Source organism: Urocitellus parryii, chromosome 6 (genome assembly GCF_045843805.1).
Source record: "Urocitellus parryii isolate mUroPar1 chromosome 6, mUroPar1.hap1, whole genome shotgun sequence".
Taxonomy (NCBI): domain Eukaryota; kingdom Metazoa; phylum Chordata; class Mammalia; order Rodentia; family Sciuridae; genus Urocitellus; species Urocitellus parryii.
Window position 1 is genome coordinate 79944904 of NC_135536.1, and position 19347 is coordinate 79964250.

At 33.8% G+C, this 19347-nt stretch overlaps 1 protein-coding gene and 1 pseudogene across 1 annotated transcript; one reads left to right on the forward strand and one right to left on the reverse strand.

The window, feature by feature from the left end:
• Positions 1-7020: 7020 nt before the first annotated feature.
• On the reverse strand, positions 7021-7678 carry LOC113176177 (shieldin complex subunit 3-like; annotated as a pseudogene).
• A 513-nt stretch (positions 7679-8191) lies between these two features.
• On the forward strand, positions 8192-9130 carry LOC113176185 (olfactory receptor 4K13-like). Its single transcript, XM_026380620.2, has one exon. It carries the CDS (start codon positions 8192-8194, stop codon positions 9128-9130), a length of 939 nt encoding a protein of 312 aa, XP_026236405.1.
• Positions 9131-19347: the final 10217 nt, after the last annotated feature.

Consider the following 19347-nt stretch of genomic DNA (forward strand, 5'->3'; position numbering starts at 1 on the left):
ATTTATGTTTTGTTTTGGCTTACCTATTGGCTAAGGCTGCCTCTAAAATAGAAACAGGAGTGGTAACAGTGGAGAGTTTTTCCTGAGTCTTCATCTTTTCAAAACATTGTGGAAGCATCCGGCTGTTTTATTTTTAAATTTAGAATGGGTAATTGAAGTTTTTCAAATTTTATGGGAATGTCAGTTTGAGGATTATACGTATTTATTATTTATTCTGTTAATATGTGCCGCAGTCCGGCTGCAGCACAATAACGGGGGGTGGGGGAGGGTGAAGAGCAACTTGTGTACATTGATACAGCAGGAGTGGAAGCCTTTTATTGTAGAACAGGAGGGATATATATACATTCCACACAGCTTATCTTAATTAACATAAACTAGATACAGCAGTCAACCAATAAGGAATCTCCACACTTAATGGCTCGCTGGCGTTACTTCACAAACCACTCCCTCTGCAAAATGCCAGGTGCCATCTTGACTTGTTTACAGACTCTAACATTTCCCCCTTTTGTTTAAACAAGACTCTAACAAATATGATGAATAACAGTGGTTGATTTTTAAATGTTCTGTCAACCAAGTCATTCTATATTTGTGTATCTCGTTTGTTAAATTTTTCATTATCACATTTTGTTTCATGTTTATGTATTTTTCATGTCTTGTTAGCATTTCATTTCCTTGTTAAACTTAATTGATATTAAGTTTATTCTGGACTAATACAACTCTTTGTGAAGTGTGCCTTTTTCTCTGAGAGAATCTACATTGTGTCATTCTCAATTGAGTGTAAATAAGTTCTTCAGTAAAGATAACTGGCTCTTGTGTGTGTGTTTTAAAGAGAATATTTTAAATTATGATTTTAATTTCTTTAATAATATGCAATGTGCATGTTATCATTTCTCATTTTGTTGGTAGCATAAATTGAGCTTTTAAAGAAACATCCTTATTTCTTTTTTAAAAAATATTTTTTAGTTATACATGGACACAATATCTTTATTTTGTTTATTCATTTTATGTGGTGCTGAGGATTGAACCCAGTGCCTCACATGTGTGAGGCAAGTGTTATGCCACTGAGCCACAACCCCAGCCCCAAGAAACATCTTTATTTCAAAGTTGTCTAGCATTCAACAGATTGAGGCAAGGGTTAAATATTTACTTCAGCAAGGAGAATATTTCAAAAACCTACAAGAAAGGATTTAGAAGTTTCACCATAAAAAATGCTTACTCTTTGCAGAGAGAGATGTTAATCCTGACTTAATTGTTACAAAATATATACATATGTCAAAATTAATATGTACATTTTTTATGTGTCTGTTAAGTAAATTTGGAGCTAGGGATGTAGGTCAATGGTAGAGTGTGCATTACATGCAAGGCCCTGAGTTCAATCCCTGGCCCCAAATAAATATTCAATTAATAAATAAATCCAATTTAAGTGTTTTATAAAGAATATTCAGATAGTAATCACTTGAAAAGGTGTTCTACATTGTTAAAAATCAATGAAATGCTTATATCCACAATCATTTCTGCATAACCCAATAAAATATCTAAAATTAAAAATTCCTGAGGATAGTAAAGCCTGCCAAGGATGTGGAGCACCTGAAACTCTTGTGTAAAGCTGACAGGGGGTATAAAGTTGTGCACACTCACTGGAAACCTTTTGTCTGTTTCATGCCTATCCTGTGGTTCAGTAATTATGTGCAAGGGACTGACTTAAGAGGAAAGAGTGATTATATCCTTAAGAAATGTGCACAACTGTTAAAAACAGCTCTGGAAACAACACAAGTGTCCAACAAGAGGTGGATAGATTTTTAAAAAATGTGGAATCTCACTCGGTGCAATATAACACCACATTTAAAAAGAACAAACTCCTGATATGATATGGATCAAACTCACAGATACTATTATAAAAAAATAGCACTAACAAAATTATACATACTATTTAATTTGACTTAAAGTCAAATTGTTCAAGAGCAGGCAAACCATTGATGACAGAACCATTTCAACTACAGAATGAGTTGTCTCGTCGTACCTCTCACCAGGCTCTACTTTTCCAAATATGAGAATGAGCAGAGCTTCTCTGTGGTGATCTAGGGGATCTGGGTTGGATTTAGGCTTCAATCACACATAAAAACATCATCTAACTGTACACATGGACCTTGCACATTTTGAATAAAAACTACTTTGCATGCTTTTTGTATATGTTAGGTCTCTTAAAAACTTACTAATGGTTAAGATAGAAATAAATGGCATGTCATCTTCTCTGCAGCATTATTTGATAAAGAATCTTCTGAGATTATAATGATTGATAATGTATCTACACTAGTGAAGCGGAATTCAAAACCTTGGGTAATATATTGGAAGTAACCTGAGTATCTGAGAGGAGAAGGAATTTTGGTTAGCGACTATGAAAGGGATTCAGGTTTCAACTGGCTGTGTTAGAAGTAAACAATTTATTAGTGTCAGTATAAACATATTGATACCACAGTCCACAGAAATCCTTTAAGCATTTTCTCATAAAATATAAAACAGAAAACATTATAATTATCAAAACTCAATAGTTTATTTTCAAAAAGGGAAAACAAAAGAAAAAATTTAAAGAGAAAATCTTTTCCTTTATATAAATGGTGGGCTAATGCAAGTTGATATTTATCTTTTACCCTTTTTATTTTATAAAGGACATTTTATATCATTTCAATATTTTTTAACAAAACTTACATTGGAATTGTGCTGATTTTTATTTCCCAATATAAGGAAAGAAGAATACACAAACTATAAGAATAGCCAGATGAAAACACATATTTGTATTCAGCTGTTGTAGGAGAAAAACAAAACAAAGAAATGGAAGAACATTTAGTTTCAACAACCCCTCTAGCAGTTGTTCTCTTTCCTTATAAAGGTCTGAGATCTGAGTATGTGAGTAATCAATGTGTGAAGTTATCAACTCAGAGACTATGACAGCAAAGTAATTTTATCATTGTTGACCAGAATTTTATGCAAATTTTGACATTTTTTTGTGAAAGGTTGTACAGGCCTTTTGTCGACATAATAAACATAGAAAGTCAACTGTGAGAAACAAGAAATTGCTCAGTTTTTGTTTGCCAAAGGAGAGACTAATGATTGAGCATAGCAAGTTTCTTTCACTTTACCTATGAACTCTCCTGGCAGAGCATGGTACCAGTACAGTTCTTAAATCCAAAAGAAACTAATTACATAGAAAAATTATGAAGGTAGTTATGTCAGTTATCAGAAGGATGTGATTCTTAAGAAATAGTTGTTCCAGTTAAGTTTATAATCCTGCTCTTTATTCAGAAGATAGGATTAAAGAAAGATACTTACGACCACCAAAGTTTTCTAAGAAATTTTCTATAACAAAGGGAAATATAGTACAATATATTTTGCCTCTACATCACGTTCCTAAATTCTTCTTACTTTAATTTAGACCTTTGAAAAGTCAACAGCATTGATTTTTTTTTTAAATAAACACTCTTTTAAAATAGTCACTCAGCTTTTATGTCCATGTTTATGCATGGAAACAAGTATATTGTTTGGATGTTAATGCCTTATTTTTTTGTCTCTTCCTTATGGTAAAAACCTACATGCTAATTAGAGATTTTAAAGATTCTAACTCACCAACTTCAAGGTCTTTTAATTGCTGAGGGAATTCACTAGCACAATAAGTGTTTTTCCCAGGGTCATTAATTGACATATTTCTTAGGTTGTCTTATACGGCTTCAAAATAAAAGGAATGTGACTTTTGCTAGAATATGAACATTAAAAAGGAAGATTGACCAAAGTGGGAACAAATGAAAAAAACCCATAACAGTCTTCGTGAATTCCAGTTCAATTTCAAGAGCAAGAAAGAGGTATGGAGAAAAAAAAGTTGTAGATATTTTTATGCTTGATTAAATAAAATATTGTTTATTTTTTCTAATTTCAAAAATAAAGCACTTTTGTTGCAGAATATTTGTCAGAGGTCAAGAGATGGAGAAAAGCCTTATGGGACCTGTCATTTTACCATCCAAAGTAAATCACTGAGTTACCTCGTGTGCATCTCACACAATTTTTCAATTTTAAAATTAAACTTTTTCTCACTGTATGAATATAATTTGTTTATTTTATTAAATATTTCTACTTTATGTTGGCTTATTCTTTTTATATAGAGGTTTTAAAAGTTTCCTCACTCACTTATAGGAATTTTATAATAAGGACATATATATATATATGTTTGGATTTCCCCAGTCAGCTTTTGTCTCTTGCATTTTTGTTAATGTTTTTGAGATGATATAGGGAGGTTGCTCTACTTTACCAAAGAAAATCTACTAATATTTTTCTTCTATAATGTATTCTTTTATCATGATTCTTTAAAAAGTTTCACCAACTCAATATTACAAAATAAAATAAACCACATTTACTCGCTTGTATATTTATCTAGACATTTTATTGTTTGAAATATTACTTAAAACATTTGTATTTATTTTTCCTTAAATCTTGAATAGCTAAGCAGTCCTTTCTCCAAAGAACTTCCCAATGATTTGAAAATCACCATTATCCTCAATAGTACATTTTAAATACTTGTGTTCTGAACTCTCTGGATTTCTTACATCTACTTCTCATTCTCTCTTGTGAATGGAAAGGATCACAACAATTACTTTAGGTTTATGGTATATTTTAACATCAAATCTATCTGCTTGTTTATCTTCACTTAAATTTTGCTAGCAATTCTCCCAGCATACATTGAAGGGGTTAGTGGGAAAAGAGAATTAGAGACATGCTCCTGTGTACCTGGGGAAATGGCTTTGTCAGAATACATTTAAAAGATATTTCTGGTCCAGATCATCTGTAGTGAATTGCCTGATCAGTAACCATCTACCTTGGTTTCAGTGCTGCTGAAACTATAAATATGTTGGGTGGTAAATGATGAGCCAGTAGAGGAAATGACCATCATAAACCTCCCATTATTTTATTGTTTTAAAAATGTCTTCACAGAAAACAAGTGATTCTCTGATATGAAGTCCTTACAAGCTAAATTCCAATTATACGGGGTAGGGGGAAGGAAGAACTAGAACCTAATTTAAGCCTATCAAATTTCATAGAATTTTTTTTCTTTTTAATTGGCAGAAAATAATTATACATATTTATGAGGCACAGTGTGGAAGCTAATTCTATACAGTTTTAACTTAAAAAAATTAGAATCTGAGTTAAACCATACGAACCAATAGTAATGAATTTAGGGTTCCTTAGACATTTAAAACATTTATGTGCATAATTTTTCATCAAAATGCTACTATAATTTAATAATATATTTTATACATTTTTCTACATCAGCACACAGAGATTTTCATTTTTTAATCATTAGATTATTGATGGAATTCTGGGGTGCTTTCTAATATTTGTTTATTAAAGACAATTCTACAATGAGCATTTTGATCATTTTATTTGAAAATTTAGGCTATAAATCCTAGAAGTAGAGATTCTTTGTTGAACTGTTGCAAAACTTTTAAATAAGTGACATTTCACCCAGAAAAAAGTACTGTATTTCACCCAAAAATTGTGCTAATGTACAAGAAATAATAAATAAATATTCTTATACTCCCTTCTAACATCCTAATATTAAACATATTTTTAAAACAGTAGGTATTTTATTTTTTAACTTGAATTTTTAGATTATTAAAAAACTTGAGCACTTCCATGTTAAAGATATTTTTACTAATTTTGGCAAATGACAATGCTCTGACTTACTCGCTTTTCAATTATTTCTGAAACATTTTCTTAATTAATGCTAAATTTTCTTCACAAGGCATTATTTTCTCCACTTAGCTATAAAGCATATCTTTTTTTTTTAAAGAGAGAGAGAGGAGAGAGATAAGAGAGAAAGAGAGAATTTTTTAATATTTATTTTTCAGTTTTTGGTGGACACAACATCTTTATTTTATTTTTATGTGGTGCTGAGGATGAAACCCAGAGCCCCGAGCATGCCAGACGAGCATGTTACCGCTTGAGCCACATCCCCAGCCCTATAAAGCATATCTTACTTGATATCCTGTTTCAAAAATTCCGGCTAGCATTAATTCTGTTTAAATGGGCATCATTCCTCATAGATCTGCTTTATTTTTCTAGAACAAGATGTAAGTAAGAATGTGTTCTCTGTAGATCCCTCTTTGTTCACCAGAGTTCTGCATTTATTATATCTATATAAATGATCTATATTGTTTAATATATATGTTTGGATAATCACCTGCTTGATAGAGAAAGTAAAGTAGGGAAATGGGAAAAGAGCAGCAAACTCCATTATACTACCTCTGAGCACTTTATTTTCAAATTTCTGAAATCCATAGATTCAAAAGTGAAGCCTGCATTCATGGAAAGAACAAAATATTTAGATTTGTTTTCCACCTTAAGGATAAAGAAGGTGAGAAGTCACTGCACTTTGAGCAACCACATATTCGTGTGTCTCAAAGATTCATTGTGTAAAATCATCTCTGCCTTTCTGATTTACAGCAGCAACAAGGGAACCAACTCCTAGATGTGAGTGTTCAACACTCCATATAATTAATTTTATTTTTCTTCTTCTTTTTTTCTCAATGAGAAATCCATTTGGTTCCTCTTTTCTTTCCCATTGCTATTGCACAGTTTAGCCATAGATTTCAAGACAGAATGGTTCTCTTCTTTGCCCATGGAGGACCAATACATCTGTTCCTTAATTACAAAGCAGAGGGCAGGGAACTTACATACTCTCTCACCAACTAAGACAATTAGTTTTCTCAAGATTAGAGTGTGTATGAATTACATGTTGAAGGCTTTAATTTTATTCAAATGTTTTGGCTATAGGAAATATTTCTCATGATTTTTGCTGAGAAATTATATCTATTTCTTGAACATTTTTTAATTCATTGATATTTTTGGTTCTTTCTGCAATTGTGAATTTTCAAAAGTAGAGTTAAGAGAATATATATTTAATTTCTCAGCTTTGTTTTTCAGTATAAACAATACTTTATTACAATTTACTTAAAATAATACTGCTAATAAGTATCATACAGGAAGTTTTTGACCTAATAAGTTGAGGAATTCACCTGGATACCTCTTCATTTCTTGCTCATATTCACAGTACTTAACATCATAGAATACCCATTTTTGGCCTAAACGTCTCTGAATTGTAGCATTACAAGATGGAAGTTCATTATGCTGAATAATTCAATTGAATTTTGCTCAAATATCTTCCAGAGTTTGGTTGTTAGAAACATTGTGTTCTATTGTCCACCTTGCTCTTAAAGTGAGTACAAATTTAGTGCCTCTAAAATGTCTTGCATTTTTTTTAGACAAAGTAAAATGTTCTCAGTACAATTATTGTTTGCAAGTGAAACACTGCAAGACCTCCTTTTATGCTGTTTTATTTTTTTCTTATTTCTTATCCAGCTTTCCTGAATCAGTGTATTCATTCAATGTGTCTGACTGGATTAACTGCTGCTTTTTCAAACTAGGTTGAAACTCTGAAAGATTACTGTGCATTATACTACCTCCAATCATAACTCCGTGATTTAATCCAAGGAATAAATCTTGATGATGGACGAGTACGAGAGTCTTGAATTGCTTTTTCTGCAATTTTTGACAGTTGTGTGGGATCATTTTCATAATGATGACTCAGTCGATAAAGTAATATTACTTCTGTAGTCATTCTGCAATAATCCATTTACTCTCAATGAAGAAAAAATTTCTTAGCTGAACTCTTCAGAGCTAGAATGTTAATTTACTAGCACAAGACTGTCTCTCTTGTCAAACCAAGGAGAACAGGACTTTTCAGCACCAGCTGTTGCTCCTGTTTGGGGGGATTGATTTGCTTCCATTTTGACTGGCACTTTGGATCCCATGTCTAAGGTGGCTGAAGAAGTTCAAGCTGGCTTGAAGGAAAAAAGAGACTGGAAAGAACTGGTGCAAAAGGCACTTCCAACAGTTTCTATCTAGGGTGGTACCTTAAATTCTGTTTTTGCTACATACTTTACGGCCCAACAGCTTCTTTTCATCATTCATCTGTTCTCTTTACAGATCTGTACAAATTATGGTCCATCTACAATCACAAATCAAGACTTGAAACCACTACTGAATACCAACACGCAGACTCCCAGATGTCCACCTTAATCTCTAAACTTTAGAATGTAATCTATTTTGTTTTTGTTTTAGGTAACACATACCAACAGCCAAACAAATGGAAAAAGAAAATCACTCCATGGTGTCTGAGTTTATTTTGTTGGGACTCACAGAGTCTCACGAATTACAGGTTTTCTTTTACTTGTTTTTTTCCACTATCTACGTATCCATTGTGCTAGGTAACCTAATCGTTATCTTTGTAGTGAAATTGGATCCCCAACTGCACTCTCCTGTGTACTTCCTGCTGGCTAACCTGTCCTTCATTGATATGTCCCTGGCCTCCTTTGCTACTCCTAAGATGATCTATAACTTAAATAGTGGATATAATACCATATCCTATGAAGGCTGCATGACCCAGATGTTCTTCCTTCACCTTTTAGGTGGAAGTGAGATGATGGTGCTGGTAGCCATGGCAATTGATAGATACATTGCCATATGTAAACCCCTCCATTACAAAACTATCATGAGCAATCGTGTTTGTATTGGACTTATACTTCTTTCCTGGACCACTGGTTTTGTGCACACTATGAGCCAAATGGTTTTTACAATTACTTTGCCCTTCTGTGGTCCAAATGTTGTGGATAGTTTTTTTTGTGATCTTCCTCGGGTCATCAAACTTGCTTGCACTGATACTTACATCTTGGAGCTGTTAGTCATTGCAGATAGTGGACTACTCTCTTTGTTCTGTTTCATTGTTCTGTTCATCTCCTACAGCATTATCCTGATTATTGTTCAGCATCGCTCCTCCAGGGGGTCTTCCAAAGCTTTGTCCACTCTTTCAGCCCATATTACAGTGGTTGTGCTATTCTTTGGACCTTGCATCTTTATCTATGTATGGCCATTCAACAGTGTGTCCATTGATAAGATTCTCTCTGTGTTTTATACAATTTTTACTCCCCTTTTAAATCCAATCATCTATACATTCAGAAATAAAGACATGAGGAATGCATTAAGAAAAATAAAGACTAAGCATATTAGTTCCAGATCAATCTTTTAACTGGGATATTATAATCATCAAAAGTAACATCAGCAGCAGCAGCACATCCAAAGACATTAAGGTATATGATTTTATATTAAACATAAATCACAGTTTGAGGAATAACTTTTTTCCTACATAAGCATATATGCAATAAAACATTCTGACTTGACTATCAAAGTATAAACCATTGAACATTCCATTTGTCACAGTTTTATGTTCTTTGATAAAATAAATTATATCTTAAGTAGAATTTTTAAAGGTCTAACCACATACAAGGCACTTTATATGTTTTCTCATTTTCACAAAAATGAAAATAGAGAACATGATTTGCATGTTGTCAATAAGAAACAAAATTAAGCAGTAGAAAATTTAGTGAACTTGTCATAGTAAATTTATAAACTATATTCATAATAACAACCTACACCTAACTACAAATATGTATACCTCCTAACTTAAAATATTTTCCTACCTACATTTTAATAACAGTAATAAGTATTTGTTTTCTGTACCATCCTTTTAGATCATAGTTCCCCCCAAATATATAGTTATAACAAAGAGTTTTTCATTAATTTGAAAGCAAAAACAGTCACCAAGACTTGCCCAGTCTTCTTTTGCTTCTCAATAGAAAAGATCTTACTAGCTAAAAAGATAGAACCTAGTTATTAACGTGTACTCGGTTTGTTGTTGTTAAATAGGGTAGAGAATACCATGTGTGAAATTCAACTAATTTGTTATGGTACCTCATTGTATTTACATATTATGTAGTAAAAGTAAGTGAAAAATTACAAAACTGGGTAAAAATAAAAATTTGACTCATTCTACTTAATAAGGAAAGACCATAATCAGAAATATAGGTGAAGATAAAAGAAGAATGCAATAGGCTATAAAGCTAAGCAACCACAAATATTAATTTTGGGGACCCATGAACAAAATGATGTTTGTAGAAAATAAGAATATTTTTTCCTTCATTACATTTGTTGACAAATTCACCAGTTTGTTTTGTTTTGTTTTTGTCTTCATTTTCCCTTCTCAAGGAGACAGTGGATTATTGACAAGTTAAAAATGTGCATATCAGCTGGGCTGGGCATGCTTGCAATCTCAGTTACTCAGGAGTCTGGGTCAGGAGCATCACAAGTTCAAGAGCAGCCTGAGCAACTTAGTGAGGTCTTTTCTCAAAATAAAAAAAATGAAAAGAGTTGAAGATGTAGCTCATACATAATTTCCAGTTATGTATAACCTACCCAACTTGAACCATGAGTAGATAGAAAATCTAAACTGACTAGTATAACAAGCAGATGAGATGGAAGCACAATTAAGAGATATCTGACAAAGAAAAGTCTAGGCCCAGATGGATTCTAGCCCTTTAAAAATGAAATAAAGCCAATTTTCCTCAAATTATTCCATGAGGTAGAGAGGGAGAAAACACTCCCAAATTCTTTCTATGAAGGCAGTATCACACTGTTATACCCAAACCAGAAAGACATAAGAAAAGAAAGAAAACCACACTCAAATATCCCTGATGAACATAGACACAAAAATCCTTCATAAAATATTAGCAAACCACATTCCAAAACAGGTTAAGAAGATGGTACACCACAATCAAGTGGGTTTCATTGCAGGCATGCAAGGTTGTTTCAACAAATGCAAATCAATAAATGTAATTAACCACCTCTTTTTATTATTTTTAATTTTGTTTCCTTGGGTCTTCTCTTTATTCTTTTGCATAGTTTGGCTAAGGACTATCAATCTTGTTTATCTTTTCAAAAAGCCAATTTTATTTCCTTGATCTCTTTTTAAAAAATTCTCAGTTCACTAAGTTTGGCTTTGATGTTCTGTGTTCTGCTGCTTTGGGGATTAGTTTGTTCTGAATTTTTTAGAGCTTTAAGGTGTAATGTTAGTTTATTGAGGATACTGATATTATATGAGCTTTGTTTTTTTGTTTTTGTTTTTGTATGTCTTTATTTTTGTAGTCTATAAAATTTTCTCTTAGATCCACCTCTATGCTGTAACTTGATGTTTGTCTCTGATCTCATTTGTTTCTAGGACATATTTAATTTCTCCATTGTTTTCTTGTTGGACCCACACTTTATTCAAGAGTGTATTTGTAATATCTCTATGTTGAATGATTAAATGTTTTGTTTTGTTTTCTGCTATTGATTTCTAATTTCATCCCATTTTGGTCTGTTAGGATACAAGGAATTATCTCTTTCTCTCTATTTCTTTTTTTTGTATTTGCTAAGACTTGGTCTGTTTCCTAAATACAGTCTATTTTAGAGAAGTTTCCATGTGCAGCTGAGAATAATGTGAGTCTAAGTTTGCTGCACAAAATATTTTATAGATTCTATAGTTTCATTTGATTTATAATATTTTTTAGTTCTCATGAGTCTACTTAGTTTATGTTTAGATAGTCTCTCTATTGGTGAGAGAGTTATGTGAAAATCAACCAGTATTATTATATTGAGGCTTATTTAATTATATCGAGTAAATTTTGTTTTATGTAGGTAGGTGCATCAACATTTGGGACATAAATATTTACAATCATTGTGTGGGCTCTCTCTTGTCCAGCGAGGAGGTCCATGGAACAGGGCAGAGTGTGGCTGCTGAGTCATGAATCAAGACCTCGGGAGACCAAGCTGGAAGCAGGTCTGATTTTATTGCATAGTTACCATGTATATATACTCAAGCAGTAGCTAAGAAGATCATAGCCAGCCACCAATACAATTTCTGGCCAGCAGTACTTGTGGCAATCAATCGAGGAGTGGACTGTGGAGCAAACGCTGGTACCACAACAAGTGGTCCCATGCTTGGGCACTGTGCCTAGGGGCAAGCAGTTTGCAGCTCACACACCTAGCACGATGTATGCAGTACTCCATGAACCTGTCTCCACAAATCATTATATCATGTTATTAGATACTTCCCTTACCAGTATGAATTGGTCTTCTTTGTCTCTTGGAAGACAAATTTTAGCTTGAAGTCTACTTTGTCAGATATGTGAACAGCTACTTCTTCTTGCTTTACGTTTCCTTCTGAAGGATATATCTTTTCTCATCCTTTCACTTTCACCCAGACTTCTAAGTCTGTATGTCTTTGTCTATAAGGGTGAGTTTCTTATAAACAACATATGGTTGGGTCCTGTTTCTCCTGTCTTTTTCCTGTCTTTTTCTGGTCTTGGTGTGTCCAAGTACCTACTAGGTTTTTGGTGGGCCAGAGGACATGACCCTCAATTGTCATTGACATAGCAGCCAGGATACTCTTCTTTAAGGGGTGTAGTCTTGTGGGCCATCCTGAAGAAAAACTCCATGCATTCAGGATTGTCAAATTCAGTGTGGGTATCCCCATGTACATTTTGGAGTGTGTGGCATATGACAGTTTAAGATAGAGGTATTGTAGTTTGGTTGAAAAGCCCTTGGGAGAGTGTAGGGCTTATGTCCTCTGTTTTGTGCATAGATTGCAGGTTGGTGGACTTGTATCTGGGCACATGGGTGGTTTCTGGTGTTTGTGCGCTGCTCCTCTATAAGCTCGTTTCTCTGGTGTAGTGCTTTTATCTATGCATGAAGTTCTCTGCTTACTGCTTGGGGTTAACCTCAGGAAATGTCTTCTTTAGGTCCATTAAAATGAATGAGAATTGAGTTTCCTCTCTTTTCTGGAACTTACAGATCTGAACCTTCCTGGAGATACTGGGGCACAGGAGCTACTTCTTTGGTTGCTATAGTTCTCTCTCCAGTCAGTGCTTATTAGTCAGCCCCGAGGTCCAGCTCTTCATGTTTGAAGGGTGTTGCGTATGCTTTCTCTTTCTTTCTGTAATTAAAATGTGTCTTAAAATTTTTTCAGTTAACACTATTTCTTAACTGTTTATATGTCTTTTTACTATTCGTTTTATGAATGTATAATCCTCTGAACAATGTCTCCTAATAAGGAAAATACAACTTTTTTTGTCAATCCCAATCCATTCTATAATAAGTAAGCCTAAATATTTACATGTGTCTGTGAAGGATAAGTGTTCAGAAATTTAAGGGAAGGTTAATGTTAGTGTGTATGACAGCATGTGCATCACATTTTATCTGTACTTTATACCAAGTTCTAATTTATGTACATAAAATGAACAATCTTTGAGTGTACAGTAAAATGACTTCTTGTATGCATAAATCTACTGCAACGGTCAAGATATGCAATATTTCTGTCATATCATGGGCTACCTAGAAATGTGCACATTTTCATAGGCTATATAAATGTTGGTAACAACATTGCCTGACATTTTATTATAATAGAAAAGATCCTCGGGCTGGGGATGTGGCTCAAGTGGTAGCATGCTCGCCTGGCATGTGTGCAGCCTGAGTTCGATCCTCAGACAAACAAAGATGTTGTGTCTGCCAAAAAACTAAAAATAAATAAATAAATATTTAAAAAATTAATAGAAAAGATCCTGTTTCTTTGCACTTTTATATAATAATAACCTTCAAGCCCCATGAATTATTTTCTCACCTGTATTCCAGTATTTCTTTGTTGCTGGGTTCCAAAACCTTTGCTATATATTTTTCGGTTTTGTTACAGCAGCAGCACAATAAAGGGAATTATTCCTGTTTCAGTTACTTATAACTCCATGAAAATCACCCCATAACCTAGGAACACAAACAATGATAATCTTTTGTTATTATTATTGCTTGTGATTCATGAGTTGGGCAACACTTCAGCTGTTATATACTGTCACTTCTCCATGTGAATTTGGTTGGGCAGATCACCAGACCACCCATTACCTAAGATGACCTCATTCACCTACTTTGTACATAAGCTGTGTTATGACTTGGCATTTTACTCTCTCTGAGCTCTTTCATTTTTTAGGTCTTTTCTCTTTATATAGGCTCTCATTTTAAGGATGGCTTGTATGAGATTCTGTGAATCCTGGTATTCTCTCATTACCGAGAACATAAAGAGCAATTATCAGTGATTGTTAATACCTAAGCTTGAGAAATGAAGAATTCCATGTCTGATATCCTATTAAACAAAGCAGGTACAAAGCCTTTCAAAATATAAGAGGATAGAGAATCAGAATCAATCTTTTGAATGTAGCAATGACATTTTCACATTAAAAAGAATTCATTTAGCATAATCTGCTCTAATGCCATCCATTTCCCTGCAAATGCCATGATCTTGTTATTTTTTAGTGCTGCGTAATATTCCATTGTGTATCAATGCCACATTTCTTTTTTATCCATTCATCTATTGAAGGGCATCTAGATAGGTTCGACAGTCTAGCTATTGTGAATTGTGCTGCTATAAACATTGATGTGGCTGTGTCCCTGTAGTATGCTCTTTTTAGGTCTTTTGGGTATAGTCTGAGAAGGGGAATACCTGGGTCAAATGGCAGTTCCATTCCCAGCTTTCCAAGGAATCTCCATACTTCTTTCGAATTCATGAATGGAAAGGAGAAATGTGTATTGCAAAAATTTTTTCAAATTCCATTGGCCAAATTAAGTCATAAAAACAGCCACAGAAGCAAGATTTCAGGAAATGGGCTCCATACTTAGATGAGAATAGCTACAAACAAAAGTGAGCAGTTCTTTTTTTTTTTAATTGATTTTTTTTAGAAATAAATGACAGTGCATTACAATTCTTATTACTCATATAAAGCACAATTTTTTATATCTCTGGTTATAAACAAAGTATGTTCAGACCAATTTGTGTCTTCATACATGTACTTTGGATAATGATGCATTTATTATTTTTTTTAACTTACCAATGTTTATTCTTAGTTCCTGCCAAGAAGTTCCTTACAAAGAAAACTCAATGAGTTATTCCATTTTCAAAATTTGTCTATAATCCTTTAGTTTGGGTGGCAGTATCTTTGTCTATTTTCTTCTATTATAACTGAATACCAGAGACTGAGTAACTTTTACAGAGTAACATGTTATTTAACCCACAATTCTGAAGCCAGAGATCAGGCAGTTGCATCAGGCGAGGTCCTTCTTGATGCTTCGGGCTCTGTGCATGGTGACACAGAACAAGCTTTCTCATTTGGGTCTCTCTTCCTATTATTATACTGTCCTACCCTCAAGACCTCATCTAATCACGCCCCAAAAACCTCACTGCCAAATACTATCAACATACAACTTTGAGGATTAAATTCAACCTGAGATAAGGAGACTACATATCCCCAGATAATAGCTGGCAATTTTTATAAACATGAACTACTGAGGTTATGGATTGTTTCTTAAACATTTTGAAGACTTTTCTGTTTTTGGCATTTGCTGGCTGATGTGGAAGAAGCAAAGCACATTAAAGGCTTAGTTGAAGGATTCTGTTCTTCCTGTCTCTCCCATGAGCCTACCTTCTATGAGCCCCACTACCACCATGTCTCCCATTATTCAGGTTAACTCTCTGATTTCTGGAATTTTCTTTCTATTTTAGTTCCTAAATTCACATGAGATTTTGAAGTTAGCCATACTTTATTAATTTACAATTATCATTTGTTTGTTTTGCTTAGTCCAGGATAAAAGATTCTAGGAAAACACTGCTGTGTGGTAACACCACACCTATGCTTCATATCAGGCCATGGTCTCTTTCCTAGTGACTTTGAGCTTATTTATTTCAAAATGAGATGGAAGAATGAGTAAGCCTCTAGCTCCATTAGACGTGGAGGTGTGACATTGTGGTAATGAGACAAAAGTTACAAAATAGGCTCCACTGTTTACTATTCTTATGTATGTGTATATCTTTTTTTTTCCTTCTTAACTTTAATTTTATTATATTTTTTATTTTAGATGAATGTTTGATCCTATAAGTAAATGTATTGTTTTTATCATTCCAAGTAAAAAGAACTCCGTTCAAGATGCCAGAATCATGAGTAAAAATCTGGCTTAAAGTTTTAAAAATAAAAGTCACATTAGTTTTGAGGAAGGAGGCAGATCATCATAGGAGATAACTCAATCTAAAAGAAACAACCGTATCTACCACCAGCTCACATTAGACCATGAATTGTAAACTTGGTTATAAATTAATTATTAGATTATTTTTAGATAAACAGAACCTCTGGGATTGTTTATGTTATCCATTCATTTGATTCATTCTTAATAAAATTGTGGTAGAAATCTGTTTCTCTAAACAGCTGGACATGTTACTTAATCAAATAAGATGCTTGCAGTTCTGTATGGTTGTAGGAAAGATCTGTTACTTTGATGTCCATTTCTTAGTTTGAATGGAAAATTAGTGTCTCTACACAAATATAGACTAAAAGAAAAATGTACTAATCTATGTCCTAAATTATAAAGCATGGTATTTATTGAACTATTAGTGCCAGGAAAAGGAAGAATAAGGAATAATTTATTGATATATCATAATCATTCTCCTGCAATGAAAATAGCAAACTAGAAAATACTATTAATTTTAGTATTACAATATTAATTACAGTCCATTGCAGGTATGTATTATACAGCATTGCTAATTTAATTTTAACACTTGGCAAGACCAAGTGAAATATAAGGCAAAAAGTAGAATAAGAAAAACAAATAACAAGATATCTATTAAGCCCAGCCAAACTAGACTTGTTTTTCCCTAGGCCTACTTTGGCCTGGGAGAATATAATTAGATCCTGGCTATCAGAATGTAGAGCTGCCTAGAAACTCCCCCAGGAAACAGAACAAAGAGCTATATGCTTTTTAATAATTAACATCCTTTACACACTGTGCCAACAATTTCTCTTTTATTGCCAAGACTGTTGAAAATGTCTTGGCAATAAAAGAGAAACTGTGGTTTAGTGTGCCCTGAACACTATTTTAAACCATTATATTTGCTGGTTTTCTATTCTTTCTTTTTACTTGTATGTTTTTAAATTTCTGTTATTATATGAGAAATAATTTATGAGTAGCAAGGTATACACATTTTAAATATACAAATTCAAGTATATTTTTTTCCTATGCAAAATCACTGCATTTACAAGATAAAAAGTATTTCTCTCAATCTTAAATATTTTCTTTGATCATTTTGCAGTCAATACCATGAAAGATTCACAATAGCTAATTGTGGAACCAATCTAGATGCCCTTTAACCAATGAATGTATAAAGAAACTATGGTACATATACACAGTAGAATATTACTCAGAATTAAAAGAGAATAAAATTCTGCTATTTACAGGTAAATGGATGGAAGCTGGAGAATATCATGTTCAGCTAAGTAAGCCAATCCCAAAAAAAAACAAAGGCTGAATGTTCTGTCTGATAAGTGGATGCAGATCCATAATGCGGAGTGGAGGGGTGGCATGGGGAGAATGGAGGAACTTTGGGCAAAGAGGAGGGAGGGAAGGGAAGAGGGTATGGAGGTGAGAAAGATGGTGGAATGAGATGAACATCACTACCCTAATTTCACATGTGGTGTAACTCGTGTACAACCAGAGAAATGAAAAGTTGTGCTTCATTTGTGTACAATGAATCAAATGCATTCTGCTATCATGTATAACTAATTAGGAAAAATAAAAAAAAACATGGGAGACAATGACCATTCTCATTTCTATCATTAAATATTAATTTTGTGTCTTCTTGAATTTCTATTAAATAAATTTTATAGAATCTATTATTATGTTTTAATTGTCTTCTGCTGAACATAAATAATATTTTAGAAATGTCTCCAAGTTGTCCATGGATCACTTCTCTTTTTCTTTCTGGGTATTTCACTGAGTGAGTATACTCTAATTCCACCTTGCTGTCTATTTCTAAAATGAGTCAAGAAAACACAACTGGTAATGATAGTGGCCTGGGAAACTAGGTAGTAAGTAGAAATTCGTGGATGGGGTACTCAACACCATGATAAACAAATAGGCTCAATCTCATGGATAACATGGCACATCAGCCCCCAAATGAGAAGGATGCCTGATTATTAAAAATTTCACTGGTGGGCTGAACATGGTGGCACAGGCCTATAATCCCAGCACCTCAGGAGGCTGAGACAGGAACATTGTGAGTTTAAAGCCAGCCTCAGGAATGACAAGGCACTAAGCAACTCAGTGAGACCTTGTTTTTAAATAAAACACAAAATAGGCCTGGGGATGTGGCTCAGTGGTTGAGTATTCCTTAGTTTAATCCCTGGTACCAAAAAAAGAAAAATTTACTAGATGTTATCTGAAAACCAATATTATTTTGGAAAAGAACATTCCTTTAGGAAAATAATTCAGATGTTTAAAGATTAGATGTTAAAGATTAGGAAGAGCTATTCCTAGAGTGGAGCTGGATTGACTTCTTGCAGAGGAATAGCCATTAAAGAGCCAGTGTAAGGGCCCAAAGAACTCTTTGGTAGTTTGCAAAGAGACACCTCCTATGGTTAAGGAATAGTTATTTACCAGCAGTATGCTCAATATCTAATGCAATAACACAGGTCCAGAAATATATAAACACTTGGTTAGGTATGTCTGTGATGCTCAGAGCAGAAAACTGGCAGGGAAAACCTAGAAATCTGAAGTGTGTGATGGGTATACCTGGATGATGTTCCTGAAGACTTTGCCCTAGCAAAGTGGTCCCTTACTAGACCTGGGACTTCACCCTGCTCAAGGAAGCTTCAGGCAACAGATGACACTTTTGCCCTGACCTGATTTCTTCTCCATAATAACCAAACTCCTCCAAAATACCACTAGGGTACCCTAGGCCTGATAAAGAAAGAAAAAGACTACACATTGAAGCAATTGATAAAAGTAGCTGTCATGTATTAACAGGACCCACAGGAGAGCTCCTAGAATTGTATTTAGTTTTCCACCAACTTTGTTGAGATAGAACTACCATACCATAAAATTCACCTTCATATGTGTACAATTATATAATGTTTAATACATTAACAGAATTTTGAAAAAGTATGACAGTGTAATTTTAGAAAGTTTTATATCCTCCCTCCCCCAAATCCAGAATTTTATCAGACACTCCTAATGCGGAACACACAAACAATGTAATTTATTTTGCACCAAATATTGATGCATGCTGCAGTGTGGATGAATACTAAAATCACAAGGCTGAACTAAATAAGCCAGTTATAAAAAACCACATCTGGCACACTTCCAGGTCCCTAGGAAACCATTATTTCATCACTCTATTCTCTGTCTCTAAAGATTTGCTTATTCTAGACATTTTGTGTCAATGAAATCATGTAATATGTGCTCCTTTTTGTGACTAGCTTCTTTTGCCCAGCTTGACACTTTCAGAGTGTACACGGTAACACATGTTTTGGCATGTATCATTATTTGATTGATTTTATGCCAAAG

Excerpts from the sequence above, each read along its gene's own strand:
- LOC113176185 (XM_026380620.2), top strand. The coding sequence starts at position 8,192 with ATGGAAAAAGAAAATCACTCCATGGTGTCTGAGTTTATTTTGTTGGGA.